This window comes from Cottoperca gobio, chromosome 16 (genome assembly GCF_900634415.1).
Source record: "Cottoperca gobio chromosome 16, fCotGob3.1, whole genome shotgun sequence".
Classification (NCBI taxonomy): Eukaryota; Metazoa; Chordata; class Actinopteri; order Perciformes; family Bovichtidae; genus Cottoperca; species Cottoperca gobio.
The window spans coordinates 422,552-443,695 of record NC_041370.1 but is presented as its reverse complement, the minus strand read 5'-3'; the positions used below and the strand labels follow the sequence as shown (position 1 = coordinate 443,695).

Genomic DNA, 21,144 nt, shown 5'->3' with positions numbered 1-21,144 from the left:
GTGAGATTTGACAAACTGATTTATTCTACTTCTAATGAGTCAGAATCATAACTCATTACTGAAGCTGTAGTTCTGTGCATGAAGGATTCCCTTCCTCCACCTTCCTCTGCAGGACAGTGTGCAGAACAGTGGGCGGAGTGCTCGTCTGGGAGGTGTCTCCTGCTGAACCCAGCCTGCACGTCCCTACATGGCTGCGGCTCTCTCTGACACTGTTCTGGCTGCAGAGGACGCGGACGCAGAGCAGCAGACCTGTAAGTGTTTCTACTCATGTGCATGACTGATGCAGAGATTCACTTAGTCTCATACAAACTGTGAGAGCTGCAGAGGACACTTACTTTTAAAGAACTGTAAGTGAACTGTATCACCTTTAGTTCAGTGAATGCACTTAATGCACGTTTGAGGAGTTAAGGTTTAGGGTCCCTTTGCAGTCCAACAATGTGTGTGAATGAACGTTTCTGCATGTGTGTTTTAGTATCTATTGATGGTGCGTTAATAATTATCACTTTTCATACATATTCATGCATATTTTTAAGAGCTTCTAAAGTGTTTTTCATGTAAAACGTAAAGTAACAGACAGATTAAAAGTCTGTAATTGAGGACATTGAAGAAGACTGCTGGTCGTGTTTAACACTATGATAAAGCTCACTGTGAGTCCATCTTCTTTATTGGCAGCTCTAATGATTACATTACAGTTATTACTATAACACTTTGTGACAACATGTAGTTTTACCTGACACCTGCTGTCTGCAGGGTTAGAGCTCTGCTCCAGGAACATGAATCCTGCAGCTAAAGGACAATCCCTCCGTCCCTCCACAGCGCTATCTGCATACAAGTTCATCCTTTTATTCATAAAATGTAAAAAAGAAGACGCTCTCATTTCCCAGAAGGCTGCAAATGTTTCTGTCACTGTTTGTCCTCCATACACTCTCACAGGGTCTTCAATGTGAAACACATGGAGGCTCTTCACACATGTGTTCTGTAGGAACTCTTTTGAACTGTGCGGAGGGTTTTCTGTTGTTCAGTTTTACTGTAAAGCTGTTTCAGTTTGTGTTTCTGCTCGCAGACTTTAAACACAAAACTGAACGAAGATGTTTGGAATCAGAAAAAGCTTTTTGACCAGTAATGAGTTAATAAATCCGTTGAAATTAGTTTGTTAGTAAAATACTTAGTTAGTTAGAAGTGAAAACATTGAGTATAAGAAATATCCTGGATGAAGTCATCCTGCTTATAAACATTTACGTTCTGTAGAATCTCTTTCTTTATTTATCATCTTGGCAAAGCGTGAAAACCCTTTGTTTCCAGATTGAACTGATAATGACACCTTCACAGTCTCCCTTCCTCTGCTTTAAAATCTTTTCAAAGAAAACATGCAAAAAGTCACTTTTTCACCTGTGAAATGTTCCTGCAGGTGAAAGATCGTGTTTCATGGGTTCACTTGTTTCTGAAGAATAATTTCTGTATATTTGATATATTTCCGTTGTTTGAACTTCCAGTTATCAAAATTTATAATAAATAAAACATAAATAAAAACTTGTCGTCTAAAAACTACGCAGGAAATGTTGTAACAGTTTCTATTACAGCTTGAATATGTTTGTCATTAGTGAACTTCCATACATTCATGCAGCTTCTGCCCCCCTGCACACGCACACGCACACACACACACACACACATACACACACACACACACACGCACACACACACACACATACACACACACACACACACACATACACACACACACACACACACACACACACACACATACACACACACACACACACACACATACACACACACACACACACACACACACACACACCACACACACACACACACACACACACACACACACACACACACACACACACACACACACACACACACACACACACACACACACACACACACACATCTGTAGCTAATCTGTTTCTATTCACGTTTTGGACTTTTCTTCTAACCACAGAACAGTCCAGTGTGCGTTACACAGCAGAGACTTAGTCTTGATGTGATTTACATCCATGTCATTAAACATGCATATATTAAGAAGGGAATAAAAGAGCAGGAATACCAGTGTGTCCATGGAGATGGATGATAATCCAGATCACTTTTGAGTCTCAGTGGATTACTTCTAGAGCATTCAACAGCTCCATGTTATGTGTGATGCGTTGTAATACTTGTATGTGTCTACTGCTGTGATTTATTTAGATATATGTCCTGAAGCAGCGCACAGCTGCTTACATCTATATCTCTATATCTACTAACTGTCTCTACTGTCTCTGTCTGTCTCTGTCTGTCTCTGTCTGTCTCTACTGTCTCTGTCTCTACTGTCTCTGTCTGTCTCTACTGTCTCTGTCTCTACTGTCTCTGTCTGTCTCTGTCTGTCTCTGTCTGTCTCTGTCTGTCTCTGTCTGTCTCTGCTGTCTCTGCTGTCTCTGTCTGTCTCTACTGTCTCTGCTGTCTCTACTGTCTCTGTCTGTCTCTACTGTCTCTGTCTGTCTCTACTGTCTCTGCTGTCTCTACTGTCTCTGTCTGTCTCTGTCTGTCTCTACTGTCTCTGTCTGTCTCTGTCTGTCTCTGTCTGTCTCTACTGTCTCTGCTGTCTCTGCTGTCTCTGTCTGTCTCTACTGTCTCTGCTGTCTCTACTGTCTCTGTCTGTCTCTACTGTCTCTGTCTGTCTCTACTGTCTCTGCTGTCTCTACTGTCTCTGTCTGTCTCTGTCTGTCTCTACTGTCTCTGTCTGTCTCTGTCTGTCTCTGTCTGTCTCTACTGTCTCTGTCTGTTTCTACTGTCTCTGTCTGTCTCTACTGTCTATGTCTGTCTCTACTGTCTCTACTGTCTCTGTCTGTCTCTACTGTCTCTGTCTCTCTCTGTCTGTCTCTACTGTCTCTGTCTGTCTCTGTCTGTCTCTACTGTCTATGTCTGTCTCTACTGTCTCTGTCTGTCTCTACTGTCTCTGTCTGACTCTACTGTCTCTGTCTGTCTCTACTGTCTCTACTGTCTCTGTTTGTCTCTGTCTGTCTCTACTGTCTCTGTCTGTCTCTGTCTGTCTCTACTGTCTCTGTCTGTCTCTACTGTCTCTGTCTGTCTCTACTGTCTATGTCTGTCTCTACTGTCTATGTCTGTCTCTACTGTCTCTACTGTCTCTACTGTCTCTACTGTCTCTACTGTCTCTGTCTGTCTCTACTGTCTCTGTCTGTCTCTACTGTCTCTGCTGTCTCTACTGTCTCTGTCTGTCTCTACTGTCTCTACTGTCTCTGTCTGTCTCTGTCTGTCTCTGTCTGTCTCTACTGTCTCTGTCTGACTCTACTGTCTCTGTCTGTCTCTACTGTCTCTACTGTCTCTGTCTGTCTCTACTGTCTATGTCTGTCTCTACTGTCTCTACTGTCTCTACTGTCTCTGTCTGTCTCTGTCTGTCTCTACTGTCTCTGTCTGTCTCTACTGTCTCTGTCTGTCTCTACTGTCTCTGACTGTCTCTACTGTCTATGTCTGTCTCTGCTGTCTCTACTGTCTCTACTGTCTCTGTCTGTCTCTACTGTCTCTGTCTGTCTCTGTCTGTCTCTGTCTGTCTCTACTGTCTCTGTCTCTACTGTCTCTGTCTCTACTGTCTCTGTCTGTCTCTGTCTGTCTCTGTCCGTCTCTACTGTCTCTGTCTGTCTCTGTCTGTCTCTGTCTGTCTCTACTGTCTCTGCTGTCTCTGCTGTCTCTGTCTGTCTCTACTGTCTCTGCTGTCTCTACTGTCTCTGTCTGTCTCTACTGTCTCTGTCTGTCTCTACTGTCTCTGCTGTCTCTACTGTCTCTGTCTGTCTCTGTCTGTCTCTACTGTCTCTGTCTGTCTCTGTCTGTCTCTGTCTGTCTCTACTGTCTCTGTCTGTTTCTACTGTCTCTGTCTGTCTCTACTGTCTATGTCTGTCTCTACTGTCTCTACTGTCTCTGTCTGTCTCTACTGTCTCTGTCTCTCTCTGTCTGTCTCTACTGTCTCTGTCTGTCTCTGTCTGTCTCTACTGTCTCTGTCTGTCTCTACTGTCTATGTCTGTCTCTATTGTCTCTGTCTGTCTCTACTGTCTCTGTCTGACTCTACTGTCTCTGTCTGTCTCTACTGTATCTACTGTCTCTGTTTGTCTCTGTCTGTCTCTACTGTCTCTGTCTGTCTCTGTCTGTCTCTACTGTCTCTGTCTGTCTCTACTGTCTCTGTCTGTCTCTACTGTCTATGTCTGTCTCTACTGTCTCTACTGTCTCTACTGTCTCTACTGTCTCTGTCTGTCTCTACTGTCTCTGTCTGTCTCTACTGTCTCTGCTGTCTCTACTGTCTCTGTCTGTCTCTACTGTCTCTGCTGTCTCTGCTGTCTCTACTGTCTCTGTCTGTCTCTGTCTGTCTCTACTGTCTCTGTCTGACTCTACTGTCTCTGTCTGTCTCTACTGTCTCTACTGTCTCTGTCTGTCTCTACTGTCTATGTCTGTCTCTACTGTCTCTACTGTCTCTACTGTCTCTGTCTGTCTCTGTCTGTCTCTACTGTCTCTGTCTGTCTCTACTGTCTCTGTCTGTCTCTACTGTCTCTACTGTCTATGTCTGTCTCTGCTGTCTCTACTGTCTCTACTGTCTCTGTCTGTCTCTACTGTCTCTACTGTCTCTACTGTCTCTACTGTCTCTGTCTGTCTCTACTGTCTCTACTGTCTCTGACTGTCTCTGCTGTCTCTACTGTCTCTGACTGTCTCTGCTGTCTCTACTGTCTCTGACTGTCTCTGGCTTTCTCTGTCTGTCTCTACTTTCTCTGTCTGTCTCTGTCTGTCTCTGACTGTCTCTACTGTCTCTGTCTGTCTCTGTCTGTCTCTACTGTCTCTGTCTGTCTCTACTGTCTCTGTCTGTCTCTACTGTCTCTACTGTCTATGTCTGTCTCTGCTGTCTCTACTGTCTCTACTGTCTCTGTCTGTCTCTACTGTCTCTACTGTCTCTACTGTCTCTACTGTCTCTGTCTGTCTCTACTGTCTCTACTGTCTCTGACTGTCTCTGCTGTCTCTACTGTCTCTGACTGTCTCTGCTGTCTCTACTGTCTCTGACTGTCTCTGGCTTTCTCTGTCTGTCTCTACTTTCTCTGTCTGTCTCTGTCTGTCTCTGACTGTCTCTACTTTCTCTGTCTGTCTCTGTCTGTCTCTACTGTCTCTACTGTCTCTGCTGTCTCTGCTGTCTCTACTGTCTCTGACTGTCCATGTCTGTCTCTGCTGTCTCTGTCTGTCTCTACTGTCTCTGTCTCTACTGTCTCTACTGTCTCTGACTATCTCTGACTGTCTCTGTCTCTACTGTCTCTGACTGTCTCTGTCTCTACTGTCTCTGACTGTCTCTGTCTCTACTGTCTCTGACTGTCTCTGTCTCTACTGTCTCTACTGTCTCTACTGTCTCTGTCTCTACTGTCTCTACTGTCTCTGACTGTCTCTGTCTGTCTCTGACTGTCTCTGTCTCTACTGTCTCTGACTGTCTCTGTCTCTACTGTCTCTGACTGTCTCTGTCTCTACTGTCTCTACTGTCTCTACTGTCTCTGACTGTCTCTGTCTCTACTGTCTCTACTGTCTCTACTGTCTCTGACTGTCTCTGTCTGTCTCTGACTGTCTCTACTGTCTCTGCTGTCTCTGCTGTCTCTACTGTCTCTGACTGTCCATGTCTGTCTCTGCTGTCTCTGTCTGTCTCTACTGTCTCTGTCTCTACTGTCTCTACTGTCTCTGACTATCTCTGACTGTCTCTGTCTCTACTGTCTCTACTGTCTCTGACTGTCTCTGTCTCTACTGTCTCTACTGTCTCTGACTATCTCTGACTGTCTCTGTCTCTACTGTCTCTACTGTCTCTGTCTCTACTGTCTCTGTCTCTACTGTCTCTACTGTCTCTGACTATCTCTGACTGTCTCTGTCTCTACTGTCTCTACTGTCTCTGACTGTCTCTGTCTCTACTGTCTCTACTGTCTCTGACTATCTCTGACTGTCTCTGTCTCTACTGTCTCTACTGTCTCTGTCTCTACTGTCTCTGTCTCTACTGTCTCTACTGTCTCTGTCTCTACTGTCTCTACTGTCTCTACTGTCTCTGACTGTCTCTACTGTCTCTGACTGTCTCTGTCTCTACTGTCTCTACTGTCTCTACTGTCTCTGACTGTCTCTGTCTCTACTGTCTCTACTGTCTCTGTCTGTCTCTGACTGTCTCTGTCTCTACTGAAAAAACTAAACAATAAACTCCACATACTCCAATATCCCTCCTTTATTACTTCATACTGGCTTTTGTTAGGAAGTTTAACAGCTCATAACATCTAATCCACTTTCCAAAAACTCAATACAAGACTACTTTGAACACATCATGATAACGTTATATTTTCCTACCAACTTCATGCATGTATTATAATGTACATATTTGATAATCTTCATATTTGAGCTTTTTTCAGTTTAAGGCCATAAAAGAAAATTGTGCAAAGTTCTTTTTTATCTGATGTAAAAACATGCAACTTTAATCCCACTTAAATAACTGGATTGTGTATAAAACGCTGCATTAGCTTTGTAACAAATGTGTTTTATAAGAATCTTTAGGATGTTTAATGCACATGTTGCTGTTTATTACCAATATTAACATTTACTGAATAGAGCTTGACGCACCATAATGCAACTCCTGCTGCTAACAGCTAACGCTAGCTAGTCTCATGCCGTTAGTCTGGAGCCCTGATGGTAAAACATGCACATGCACACTAACGGAGTAGACGAGAACCTGTTTCTCTGCGATAATGTCAACGTGGCTTAACTGTGATAAGGTTACTTCATGGTTTAAATCCTTTTCCTGAGGTGTTTACATTACTTTCTCCTGTGTGTATATCATAGATCTGCTGTGTGTGCAAGAGAAGCCCTTTTTTGGTCAGAGTTTATGTTTGTGAATGTCTCATTAGTGGGGGCGAGTCAGCGGAGGCAGGATCTGATGCTCAGATTAGGATCAGCATGCTGAGACTCCAGGATGCAGGTCACTCCCTCAGATGCTTCAGCTTCTTTAGGGACCGTGTTTCCCATTACAGTCATTTACATTACAGTCTTATCCAGCGTCACAGGGAACTCACTCCAGGGACAGTCCTGCAGCAGCTCAGGGACTCGATGGTGCAGCTCTGGTGTTGAACTCACAACCTTCTGGTGTTGTATTTGGAAGCCGGACCACCAGACCACCAGACATCACCACATTCCCCTCCGCTGACTCGCTTTTCTCTTTATTTCCTCCATTACCTAGAAAGTCTGCAGAGAAGAAACATGTCTCGGCGGCAAAGCATTCTGGTCCCTGTGTCTGTGTCTCCAGTACGATCAATGTTTCCCCACGCGGACATGTCCCGGTCAGCTCCTCACTGATACATCACAGTTCAGGATACCGTTTGAATCGTGCCATGAATTGCACATACAATGTTTTGATTCACTGATAGTGACAGCTCTTTAGACTTCATATTGAGAGTTGACCTCAACACATTCCAAAAGCAAATAGCACACTTGAAATGAACTCTAGACCTTTTATCTGCTCCTTGTGAATGAACTAACGAGGAAATAACACACACCTGGCCATGGAACAGCTGAACAGCCAATTGTCCAATTACTTTTGGTCCTTTAAAAATGGGACACCACGTATACGATGTGTTGTAAATACCCTCAAATTAAAGCTGGAAGTCTGCACTTAAAGCACATATTGATTGTGTAATTTCAAGTCCATTGTGGTCGTTTACAGAGCCAACATGATGAACATTGTGTCAATGTCCAAATATTTACGGACCTAACTGTACCTCCACTTTAACTCTACTTTTACTTCCACCTTCATCTCCACCTTTAACTCTACATTTACCTGCACCTTCACTTCCACCTTTAACTCCTCCTTCACCTCCACCTTTACCTCCACCTTGAAGTAAGTTTAGAATGCAGTATTTCTACACGCTGCTGCTGCTGTTACGATATTTACTTCTTCTGGTGTTGATGTTTGTTCATCACGTCTCGTTGTCTCCTCAGATCTTCACTTCTCTGGTCCTTCTGCTGAAGAGCCTTCGAGCCCGACGCTGAACCAACACCAGGTATCACATGCTCACTCACACACATCTTCACACACACACACACACACACACATCCTCACTCACACACAGGTGTACATCTCCGACAGTTGTCTGGATTCTCTTTCCTCCTCTGAGTTACTTTGCACACACACCACACACACACAACACACACACACACATCCTCTCTCACAGACACATCCTCACACACACACACAGATCCTCACACACACACACACACACACACACACACACACACACACACACACACACACACACACACACACACACCACGTAGAATCATGAACCGTCATGTGTTTAATGAAAGTGTCCCAGCAGCACTCGGAGCTCTTCTTCTTCTTCTTCTTCTTCTTCTCTTTCATCGCCTGAGAGGTCAGTCAGCACCCTGAGGTGCGTCCTTCAGTCCGACCTTTTGTAAGGACGTCTGGTTCAAGCTGTGACCTTCAGATGAGGCAGCAGAAGTCACACTGAACTGTTTATATCATCGGCCAAATAAGCAGTTTGTTGTGTTTACACAGAACATCTGAGCAGCTGTTTGGACTCTTTCAGAAAACACTTGGCAGGTGATTGGATCAGAATCAGGATCCGGTTTATTTCCAAGAAGTTTTTCACTTACAAGGAATTTGCTTTGGTGTAATGCTGCCTGCATAAAGAAACTAAATGTAATAACAAATAAATAACAAATAAAGCATGTGTACATGACACAGATATCTGTGCCGTAAATCTAAATTAAAAGCTGTGCAGTTTGATAAGTGGTAATAGTGTGCGGAAATGTGCAAATGTTCACAGCACGAGGAAGAGTCTGTAGAGAGATGTCACAAAGATGTATTTAATGTAACGTTCAGGGACCTTCTTTGTTCTCCAGCTCTGAATGAACTGATGCTCCTGCAGCTTCTACGCTCTGCTCGTTAGGAGCCGCCATCACACACCTGCAGGGAGCTCCTGCCGGGGAAGGAAGGCAGTGAGCAGCGATTTGTAGATACGAGACTGGGATGGACATTTTATAGACCCATCGATTAATGGAGAAAATATTTGATCGATAAGGAGAATAGTCGTTAAACCTTCTGCAGGTTTGTACTTCAGCACCACAGGACCAGGTTGGACTTAAAGCAGCTTCCAAGAAGCAAAAGGTCCAGACTCAGAAGTCTTATCTGGATCACTCCCCGCCTGCAGGACGGGGCCCAGAGGTAATTACATCAACAACCTTCTCCAGGATGTTCCTGCGCTCTTGATCTGATGAGGAAATCCATATTGAGGAATTTCCTGGCGGCCTCACGTTACATTCTGCTGCTCGTCTACTTTGCTCTCTTGGAGGAAACGCTCCACGGAACTGTATTGAACCAAAGAATTAATCCAGTTTGATGACATGTCAGCAGGGCACTTCCTGTCTCCGGTCTGCCTGAAATGAAAAGACGAAGAAGAATAAAATACAAATCGCTCAAAATGTTTGATGCACTCAGAATATTTCTCTTCGGGCTTCATGACGTTTTCAGACGTTATAAGTAAGGGTGAGATATTCTGCTGCCTCTCTGGAATGACTTCTGGTGAGCAGGGATCAGGGTCTAGGGCTTTTATTGTGAAAGGTAAAAATGAACCAACATGAGGCTGTAGATCTGAACAGCTTTGTCTGGTGTCTTGTGTGCAGGCCTGAGGGAGCAGCTGATGTTAGAGAGCTAACATCAGGTCCATGTAGTAAGTTATCCTCACTGGAGGAAAGTGTGAGGAGATCTTTGTGATTATTTAGTTTTCACTGCTGTCCCTTCAATCTGCATGTTTCATCTGTTTGATTCATTGTAATTGCAATAACAATAAAGTTTTGTGATAAACCTGGATATTTACGACAGCAGACAGGGAGACGGTCTTCATCTGGCGGCCATGTTGGCAGACCTCAGTGCACAGCTGGTCGTCTGTAAACTAATCGCCTCAGTTCTTTACACAAACACTTCATTATTTATCTGGTTCTGTCGAGTACTCACAAAGTACATCTGCCGGCAGCTGCTCACACAACACTCTGCTCAGGGAGGAGGGACAGTTACAGTACGAGTACTGAGACTGCAGTAAATGTACTTAAAGTACTTTATTGATTTTAATGTATATTTTCAGTTGTAGTTGATGGATACATTCCTGAACAACATCCTGTAGCTTCAGTTCATATTTCTGTTGAATGAAAATGTCTCACATGAAGCTTCTCAGGACACCTGTCACTACTTCTATCATGAAGTTATTCCTCAAACGGAAGGACGGACATTTCTGTGCAGTTTCACTCCTGGGACGTCTCCGCAGAAATGCTTCCTGTTTTGTTTCGCATCACTTAGCATCATCTCGCTCATTTAGCAGAGATGCTAATCTTAAAGATAATGAGACGTGGTCCTGGTGGTCCTGGTGGTCCTGGTGGTACTGGTGGTACTGGTGGTACTGGGGGGCTGGTGGTCCTGGTGGTACTGGGAGGCTGGTGGTCCTGGTGGTACTGGTGGTCCTGGTGGTCCTGGTGGTACTGGGGGCTGGTGGGCTGGTGGGCTGGTGGTCCTGGTGGTGCTGGGGGGCTGATGGTCCTGGTGGTACTGGTGGTACTGGGGGGCTGGTGGTCCTGGTGGTACTGGGGGGCTGGTGGTACTGCTGGTACTGTATGAAGTTTACCTCAAATTGTAGAATGAATTTCTTCAAATGTATGTTAAAGTTTGCTCTTGTCCCTCAACTCTTAGCTTAGCTTAGCGTTAGCTGCTAGACGTTTGGATTAACTTCAGGTCTTTGTGCTGCAACATTCCTGAAATATATGAGCTGGAATAAATTAAATACAGTGAATTGAATCCATTTACTTTTTCTTGTCGATACCTTAAAGCCTTGAACTCTGCAGTGAAGGCCGACCGGTCTCTGTTTATCTGACGCACTTTTCAAATCCCCAGTGTGCAGTGGATCTGCAGTCGTGGCTGTTTTCCATCAGCGCCGCTCCAAACATGGGCTACATACGTTGAAAAAATAAATTCCTCCGTTTAGATTATCTAGAGCACAAACATCTGCCTTTCAAACAGAGCAATCACCATCAGGGGGGGGGGCACAGCAGCGGGGGCCACCTCCAGGGGCCCCCGCTGCTGTGCCCTTGCTGTGCCCTTGGTGTCCTTGATGTTACAGCGTGCAGCTGACGCTGGACACATGTTAGCGTTTGGTCCGCTGTAGATCTGCATGGGACTGATGATTGGACCCGCACTGACCTGCAGATCTCTTCCTCTCTTCATGTCTGCGACGCGTTGGAGAAGAATCACGCATCAAGTCTGAACGTTAGTGGAATACAGTACACCTCTCACGTTTAACACAATGTTGAACAACCGATTCATCACTAAATCATTTATTTATGCAGAAATGTCTCTTCCAGCCTCTCAAATGTGCAGATTTGCTGCTTTTCTCTGTTTTATATCAGATTAAAGGGAATATCTGGGTATAAAAGCAACAAGCAGCATGTTCATGGTGATTCATAGATTTTAGGGCCTAAATATATTAATTTAATTCACTTTCTCATTTAAATCAACAGAGCGCTGCGTCTGTGTCCATAATATATATATATATATATATATATATATATATATATATATATATATATATATATATTCCTGCTAATGTGCATGTTTGCATCAAAATAAGATTATTCACACTGCAGCTCCTAGAAGCAAAATATAAAATTGTACCAAAACTTTTCCCCCAAAGATGAAATGAACAGAGCACTGCGTTCACTTTCACGCTCCTGCCAATCAACACAACGTTGCATCATCAGACTTAAATAAGATTCTTAAGAGCGGAGCATAAAGCAGTCGATCATTTAATTATGGGAAGACAAAATCGTACTGGCTACTTGAGTTGGTCCCAGCTGACGTTTGGCTCCTCAGATGAGAAGTTAAGTGAAACAGCGAGTCCTCCGAACAACGAGCCTCTTCACACACACATGATTGCGATCAGCGGCGCTCAGATATGTGCAGATGAAACACTCGACTGTCTGCTCCAACATGTGCTCACAAGAAGTGAAGCGTGGAGGTCGCAGTAATCTCTGCGTCATCCAGGGTCAGTCCTAATTGGAGTGCTGGAGCCTCCGGGACAGATTTGCCTCCTGGTGGGTCTGTGCACAAACACAGACAGACACTGTGGGAGCAGCTGTGACTTCTTTTACGGCATTCGCTCCAAGCTTAAAGTCAAACTGATGAAGTATTCAGATTCAGGCAAACTGGTTCCAGCTGTGCAGGTAATCTGGTTTCTGCTGCTCATCTGTCTCCAGCAGTCCCAGAGGACAACCTGCAGAGTCCTGATTGTTTACAGTGTGTGTAGATTGATGCAGGATGTGGGAGGCCGGAGGGAACATCGTGCTGCAGCGGGTACACCTTTCATTTTGTCAATTTGTTTTTGTCCCGTTTGTTTCGTTGTAGCAACAACAACATCAGTGGGACAACATTTGGTCGAAGGTGGTCGTGAGTTTGAGCGGAAGTAGTTTACTGAATCAGGTAGTTTTATGTTCAAATCAAATCAAATTTATTTGTATAGCCCAATATCACAAATTATACATTTGTCTCAGTGTGCTTTACAGACTGTACAGGTTACAACACCCTCTGTCCTTAGACAAAAAGGCTTCCCGGTGTCCAGCAGGACCAGGGCAGCAGGCGCAGCCACGATTCCTGATCCTGACGTAAACTTTATCAGAGGCAACCTGCCACATGAGACACAGAAACTCCGGGGATGATACCCCGGATGATGAGTTAGTAACATACATTTAGCAGGGAGGTGTCCCCCGGCAGTCTAAGCCTATAGCAGCATAACTAGGGGCTGATCCAGGGCAAACCTGAGCCAGCCCTAACTATAAGCTTTATCAAAAAGGAAAGTCTTTAGCCTGCTCTTAAATGTGGAGAGTGTGTCTGCCTCCCGAACACAAACTGGAAGCTGGTTCCACTGGAGAGGAGCTTGATAGCTGAAGGCTCTGGCTCCCATTGTACTCTTAGAGACTCTAGGAACCACAAGTAACCCTGCAGTCTGGGAGCGCAATGCTCTAGTTGGTTTATAAGGTACTATGAGATCTTTAAGATATACTGGAGCCTGACATTAATTGCTTTGTAAGTCAGGAGAAGGATTTTGAATTATATTCTGTATTTTACCGGGAGCCAGTGCAGAGCAGCTAATACAGGAGTAATATGATCCTGTTTCCTTGTTCTTGTCAATACACGTGCCGCTGCATTTTGGATCAACTGAAGAGTCTTAAGCGACTTTTTGGGACAACCTGATAACAATGAGTTGCAGTAATCCAGCCTTGAAGTAACAAATGCATGGACTAGTTTTTCTGCATCATTTTGAGACGGGATGTTATTTTTGCAATGTTACGTAGATGAAAGAAGGCAGTCCTTGAGATTTGTTTTATGTGGGAGTTAAACGACAGATCTTGACCAAAGATGACGCCAAGATTCCTTACAGTGGTGCTGGAGGCCAAGTTAATGCCGTCCAGAGCTTCTATGTCATTAGAAAATGCGTTTCGGAGGCGTTTAAGGCCAAGTATAATAACTTCAGTTTTGTCTGTGTTTAACATCAAGAAGTTGCAGAACATCCAAGTTTTTATATCCTTAAGGCTTGAAGTTTAGCCAATTGATTGGTTTCATCTGGTTTAATTGATAGATATAATTGGGTATCATCCGCATAGCAATGAAAGTTTATAGAGTGGTTCCTTATAATATTGCCCAAAGGAAGCATATATAAGGTGAATAGAATCGGTCCAAGTACAGAACCCTGCGGAACTCCAAGACTGACTTTGGCTGTCATGGAGGATTTATCGTTAACAAGTACAAATTGAGATCGCTCAGATAAATAGGACTTGAACCAGCTTAGTGCGGTTCCTTTTATGCCAACACAATGTTCCAGTCTCTGTAGTAGAATGTCCTGATCAACAGTGTGGAAAGCAGCACTGAGGTCTAACAAGACAAGAACAGAGACAAGTCCTTTGTCTGAAGCCAATAGAAGGTCATTGGTAACTTTCACCAGTGCCGTCTCTGTGCTATGATGAACTCTAAATCCAGATTGAAAAACCTCAAATAAACTATTATTATGTAAAAAGTCACACAACTGTTTTGCGACTGCTTTCTCAAGGATCTTAGTGAGAAAGGGAAGGTTAGATATCGGCCTATAGTTGGCTGAAACCTCTGGATCAAGACTAGGCTTTTTAAGAAGTGGTTTTATTACAGCTACTTTAAAGGATTGTGGTACGTAGCCAGATAATAGAGACAGGTTGATCATATTTAATAACGAGGTGTTAATTAAGGGTAAAACTTCTTGCTGAACAGAAACCTGGGGTTGTTCTTATGTTCTTCTATTAAGGAAGAGTAATAAGCTGCTCTGGCATTACGGAGAGCCTTCTTATACGTTTTAAGATGATCTAACCAGACTAAACGAGATTCTTCCAATTTAGTGGAACGCCATTTACTTTCAAGATTTCTGGACTTTTGTTTTAGTTTGAGGATTTGTAAATTAAGCCGGAGCTTTCTTTTTCTGTTTTATGATCTTCTTCTTTAGAGGAGCGACAGAGTCGAGTGTTATTCGCAGTGAGGCTGCAGTGCTATCAACAAGATGATTAATTTGTGAGGGACTAAAGTTAGCATTGGAGTCCTCCATTATATTGATATTGAGTCCTGGTATTGAATTAAGTGCTGATGGAATCACTTCCTTATATTCAGTCACAGAACTTTCAGATAGACATCGAGCGTAGGATGTTCTGCCTACTGGCTTGTAGTCCAGTAACAGGACTTCAGAAGTTATTAAAATGGTCTGATAAAAGAGGATTATGTGGACACGCTGATAAACTTTCAGTTTCAACACCATATCCCAGAACAAGGTCCAGAGTTTAAACAGTGAGTTGGTTCATGTACATTTTGACTGAACCCAATTGAATCTAATATTGAGATAAATGCATTATTAAGGCTGTCACTATCAACATCCACATGAATATTAAAGTCACCAACAATAATTACTTTATCTGTTTTAAGGACTAAATTTGATAAAAATTCTGAGAATTCAGATAGAACTTCAGAATACGGACCAGGAGGGCGGTACACAGTAACAAATAAAATTGGCTTTATTGTTTTCCATGTTGGGTTTGAGAGCGTAAAATAGTTATAGTTTAGTGTAGGCTTAGGTTTGATCAAGAGGTTTGAGTCTGAATGTTGCATCATTTGTCTTCATGGTTATTGTTGCAGCAGGACGACGAGTCCGTAGTTTGAAGCTGACGTCCTTCAGGACACGCAGAGAACCACCGCGCTACAGTAATGCTGACTGGATTATATATATATATATATATATATATATATATATATATATATATATATGTCAGGTGACATCATTAGTGCAGAGATGTTGCTTTCCTGGACATGAAGAGGGAGATAATTATTCTCATTTATTCCTTTCAAATGAGTGAAGCTGAGTTACTTCCCTTCTAATCGTTGCGATTCCTTTGGTGCCGGCAGGTTTCAGGCTGTTGGGATGTTCAGATGATTAGTCCATAAATCTTGTGACATTAGATAATCAGAGACACGTGTTATGTGTTATTATACAGCATCAGGGGATCCGGTGCTCAAGGGCACCTCGGCAGTGGTGGTTCCTCTCCAAGTACCAGTCCACTCTGTACTCGTCGAGTCCCTGCCGCCCATAAAGACCAACTGTGAAGCCTTTTTTACATTTTAAGAGTTACTTTCAGATATATTCGATAACATTTATAAGCAGAGTGACTCCGGGGACTAACCCTTTGGTGGCCTTTCATCACATCTGAATCTAGTTTTAAGTTCATTGGTCTTCAGCTTTTCAACATCTGCAGCAAAAGTCGAGGTAGGGGGCGTGCAGCATGAAGGGATCACTCACGTTTATGACAATCTTTCAAGCCTAATAGAAAAGGTAAAAACCTTCCCGAGCACACACTGCGGGGTTCACTAAAGGGTTGCTCAACTTCTGCGACCAGGAAACCTGCACAAATAAAACAAAATGTTTGTTTCCTACGTGACAAACTGACCGACACCGAACACCTGACCGCGCTGCCAACCAAGTCCCGGGCTGTGTGCACATATTTATACCACGTAATATTCAGACATTTCTATCCCCTTTCTTAACTAATGACACTCATTACAAAAAGAGTTCACAAAGATCAGCACGAGGAGCCACAGACTAGGAGCTGCTTCAATCAGTTCCTTCCCTGAACGCCTCTGCACCTCCTCCGTCAGGATGGGACTGTTCTGTTACTCTCCGACGTTGTTCTGCCTTCTGCACTCAAAGGGAACATCTGCACTCAAAGTTTTGTTGCCTAGATAAAGAAGTTGTAGCTATGTGCTGTTTTTAAGTTTGGCCATGTGACGCATCAGAAAGGTAGTGCTCACTGACACCAGCCGGTCCGGTCTCCTTCCTCAGGGCGGGTTCTGACCTTCAGCCGACCTGCAGAGAGCAGAGTCTGGTCAGAGCCCCAAACACTGAGGCCCCTCGTCCTTTAACATCAAACACTTCATCTATACAGCTGAACCGGAAAGAGCTGCTCAAACTCAGACTAAATAAATAGAGTTGGAGGGAAGCACGGCGGTGATGTAAGCAGACGTGGACGTTGCAGAGACCCTCCTCTCTATCGCCCGCTCTGCTGTGATTACCTTCACATGCTTCACATTAAACTCAACCCCCTTCCCTCCGCTCGCGGGGGCCGCCGCCATTTGGCAAGTGATTAAACACAGACCTGAAACATGTTTGTGTGTGTGGAAGTTGATACACACACACACACATTAAAGAATGCGTGCACGTTGGCTGCGATGCTTTCACACGCTCAGACTCAGATATAATCCTGTGCACCTTGGAGCTGAAGCAGCAGACACAAGCTGTGGAACTCTCCACCTCCATGTGACGACAGAGTGATGGTTCATTAAGGAAAAAGATCAATTGAAGACCAACATACGAGAGTGTGAATGTAGTGTCCAACACACCCCCAGTGGAGACATGGAGACCTTAAACAGACTCATTCAAACACACAAGATCTCAGCCTGTGACTGGTACATGTGTAGTAGTGAAGGCATTCAGCTCGAAGCACAGCTGACACATATTTGCTTTTAACTTGGTGTTTGCATGCAAATGAAGGCTGCTGCACATCCTCAAAGCCTGGTTCTGTTCGTGTCTTCTGAAGCAGACACTGATTAGACCCACATACAGGATCTACACCAGGATGTGAAGAAAGGTTTGATTCTGCTATTAACATCATAGTAACCCGTGTTTAGTTATCTTTATATTTGCTCTGAGAATATTTCACATCAAAACAATTCACTTTACTTTAACTTCATTCTGCATTTCATGGCTCGTCCTTCAGACTGCAGCCTTTGAATGTGAGTCTCTCTATGAGCGAGCTGAACTAGTGGCTACGCTCAGTATTACATGCTTCTACGTTATTGTCCACCCAGTTTAATATGCAACTCAATACTTATATATACAGTATACATATAGATGTATACACATGCAGTTAGCATGACGTCTATACTTCTACTGCTTTTGAGTGCTCGGGAGTGAGTCACGCAGTGTTTATGTCCAGGGCTTTTATTGTGAAAGGTCAGATTGTAAAGAGATAATCTGGTGCTTTATTACTATAATACTTTAGTGCTGGTCAGCTGCATCACCTGGTCAGCTGTATCACCTGGTCAGCTGCGGCACCTGGTCAGCTGCATCACCTGGTCAGCTGCATCACCTGGTCAGCTGCATCACCTGGTCAGCTGCATCACCTGGTCAGCTGCGGCACCTTGTCAGCTGCATCACCTGGTCAGCTGTATCACCTGGTCAGCTGCATCACCTGGTCAGCTGTATCACCTGGTCAGCTGCATCACCTGGTCAGCTGCATCACCTGGTCAGCTGTATCACCTGGTCAGCTGCGGCACCTTGTCAGCTGCATCACCTTGTCAGCTGTATCACCTGGTCAGCTGCGGCACCTTGTCAGCTGCATCACCTGGTCAGCTGTATCACCTGGTCAGCTGCAGCAGGTGTAATGATTTGAATCGTTAGTTGAATGCATCATAAGAAGGTTTGTTATTCCTCATGCTGCGTCTCTCTCAGCGACCAGGATCTAGATTTATTACATTCCAGCCTGGGGGGCTTCCAGCGTGACGGCAGGCTGTTCATCGTAATACTTAACAAGAGATGTGGAGGAATGTAAACGTTATAAACAGTGTCAGAGGCCGTCCAGGTGGTGTCACTGTGAATGTGCTGCTCACTGCATCCAGTCAAAGCAACACGAGGAGTTCTCTGTTTCCTGTGTCGTGTTTGTTCCTTCCATCGAGCTTAGTGATGCGACGCTCTCCCATGTTTTTGTTGCATCAACTCTTATTTTCCTTAAATATGTTTATTTCAAAACGTATGAAACATAAGCGTTGTTAGATTTGTGTATCTCTGGAACATCAGTGCAGCAGTTTGTCTTTCAGCACATGTGTGTGTAGGCCTCCAGCTGAACACATTTGAACAGTAATCTGTCTTTTATAATTAAACTCTCCGGCTCGTCTTCGTGTGATGAGTTCAGGGTGTAAACTGAGAGATTTACGGAGGCGTTAGTGAGGGGGGGGGGCAGCAACATCACGTCACATGATATTTAATAAAGTGTCTTCTGAGCTCTGATGTGGAGCGAGACAGTCTGCTGCCCACAGAGGACAGGAAGTGGCACCAAAGCTGAGCCAGATGATGCCGAGACTCATTTGGATTCTATGGAGCGCCAGAGGAAGGGGGGGCGGGGGTGGGGGGGGGGTAATAAAGTTTGGTTTTGTCAGTGCGTGTGCGTGTGTCACTGGAGCTGCAGAGTTTAATCGATCATAATCGAGTAAGAAGTAACAAGTCAGATTTCTGATTCCAGCTTCTTAAACGTGAATCATTTCTGTTTCTTTACTTCTCGTTCACAGTAAACTCAAAATCTTTGACTTGTGGACGATTTGCAGACGAATCTGAGGCTTCAGGAAACACTCATCGACATTTTCACCTTTTTCTGACCTTTTTTAGACCAAACAGATTACTAGCTCCAACACACTGAGCGTTGTGCAGAGATGTGTTTCCTGCGCTGCGATGCAGCTCTGCATGATTTACAGGTTGATCCCGGCGCTGCAGTTCATGGCAGCGTGCAGGGACTCGTAATTATCAATAATTACATAGATTTAACAGAAAACGCCCACTTTACACTCTTCACCCTCAGAGCTGTGGAAATCACTGAGCAGGGAGGAGAGGGGAGATATTCACTTCTCTCTGAAATCAGATGTCGAGATGCATAATTACGATGGTTAACTACAATAATAATAATAATAATAAGCATGCTGTTACCTAAGAGTCCGACAGTCTCTCAGGTCTGCAGTCTCTCAGGTCTGCAGTCTCACAGGTCTGCAGTCTCTCAGGTCTGCAGTCTCACAGGTCTGTAGTCTGCAGTCTCACAGGTCTGTAGTCTGCAGTCTCACAGGTCTGTAGTCTGCAGTCTCTCAGGTCTGCAGTCTGCAGTCTCTCAGGTCTGTAGTCTGCAGCCTCACAGGTCTGGAGTCTCTCAGATCTGTAGTCTGCAGTCTCTGAGGTCTGCAGTCTGCAGTCTCACAGGTCTGCAGTCTGCAGTCTCTGAGGTCTGCAGTCTGCAGCCTCACAGGTCTGGAGTCTGGAGTCTCTCAGATCTGTAGTCTGCAGTCTCTCAGGACTGCAGTCTGCAGTCTCACAGGTCTGTAGTCTGCAGTCTCTCAGGTCTGCAGTCTGCAGTCTCACAGGTCTGTAGTCTGCAGTCTCTCAGGTCTGCAGTCTGCAGTCTCACAGGTCTGTAGTCTGCAGTCTCTCAGGTCTGCAGTCTGCAGTCTCACAGGACTGCAGTCTGCAGTCTCACAGGTCTGTAGTCTGCAGTCTCTCAGGTCAAACATTCACAACATCGATGAGATTCTTCTCAGGAAACTTTCCACTTTCTTCATTTGACACATTCCACTGAAGTACACAGAACAGCTACAACTCTTCTGATTGTAATTTCTACACTGCGATAAAAATACTATTTTTGCTCAAGTAAATGATCTCAAGACTTCTTACACCACTAAATACTTCGGCAGACACATTAAAGCTTTTGGTAAATTCCTCTTTTAATACGAACATTTCCCAAAATGTGCAACTTGTTTGTTGTGCAGCCCACAAACAGACCCGGGGGCTTCACCCCCCCACTGTGACTGATGTGGAACAGATTCTTTACATTTTACGCCGTCTCTTTGTGTTGCAGGAAGAAAGAATCCTGAGAGCTGTTCCATTATGGCGGCGCGGCGGCAGCTTCTCCTCAGCCTCATCATGGCAGCGTGTTTCCACGGCAACGCTGCTGAGAAGACAGGTGTGTGTGATTATGAAGCTGCATACCAACACACACACGATCACACGCACATCTGCTGACCCACTTTACACAGCGTGTCTGCAGACAGGAAGTAACTAAGTACATTTACTCAAGTTACCATTTTGAGGTACTTTTACTTTACTTGAGTATTTCCATTTTATGCTGCTTTATACTTCTACTCTGCATCTCAGAGGGAAATGTTTTATGTTATTACATTTATCTGGTAACTTTAGTTACTTTGCAGATTCTGATTATTTATATAAAATGTAAATAAACTAATAAATGATGACGCTGTAGTTTATATAAAGCCATTAAGATCAGCTCCTCCACCAGCTGCAGCATTAAATTGATGAACACATGAATGCATCAATAATTATTAAACAATAATATAATCTATATTATATATATAATATTATTCTGCATAATAAGTACTTTTACTTTTGGTACTTTTCATTATATTTTGATGCTGATACTTTGCAGAACTTAACATAACTTAACACGCACACACACACACATGACACATACAGGCCTTACAGAGCAGGTGTGTGTGGTCATTGTAGACCTATCAAGAGCACTGTTACTAACCCTGCACAAGAATGTGTTTCCTGTTAAGCACATGGAGAAGCTGCATTAACTGGTTCGCTTTGATCAGCTGTTGCCTCGTTGCATAAAACGCATGATCTGTATTTTCCAACCATGTTCTAGTTTATCACTAAAAGCAGGGAGATGTATTGCATATACATA

At 44.0% G+C, this 21,144-nt stretch overlaps 1 protein-coding gene across 1 annotated transcript in view; it reads left to right on the top strand.

Annotated features, from left to right (window-relative positions):
• Positions 1–223: 223 nt before the first annotated feature.
• The window catches only part of col6a4a (collagen, type VI, alpha 4a), a 53,989-nt gene continuing 33,068 nt past the window's right edge, over positions 224–21,144 (top strand). Inside the window, 3 exon segments of the mRNA XM_029452465.1 lie at positions 224–251; positions 7,999–8,060; positions 20,296–20,400. Coding sequence (XP_029308325.1) covers positions 20,325–20,400 — 76 coding nt within the window. The 5' untranslated portion in view covers positions 224–251; positions 7,999–8,060; positions 20,296–20,324.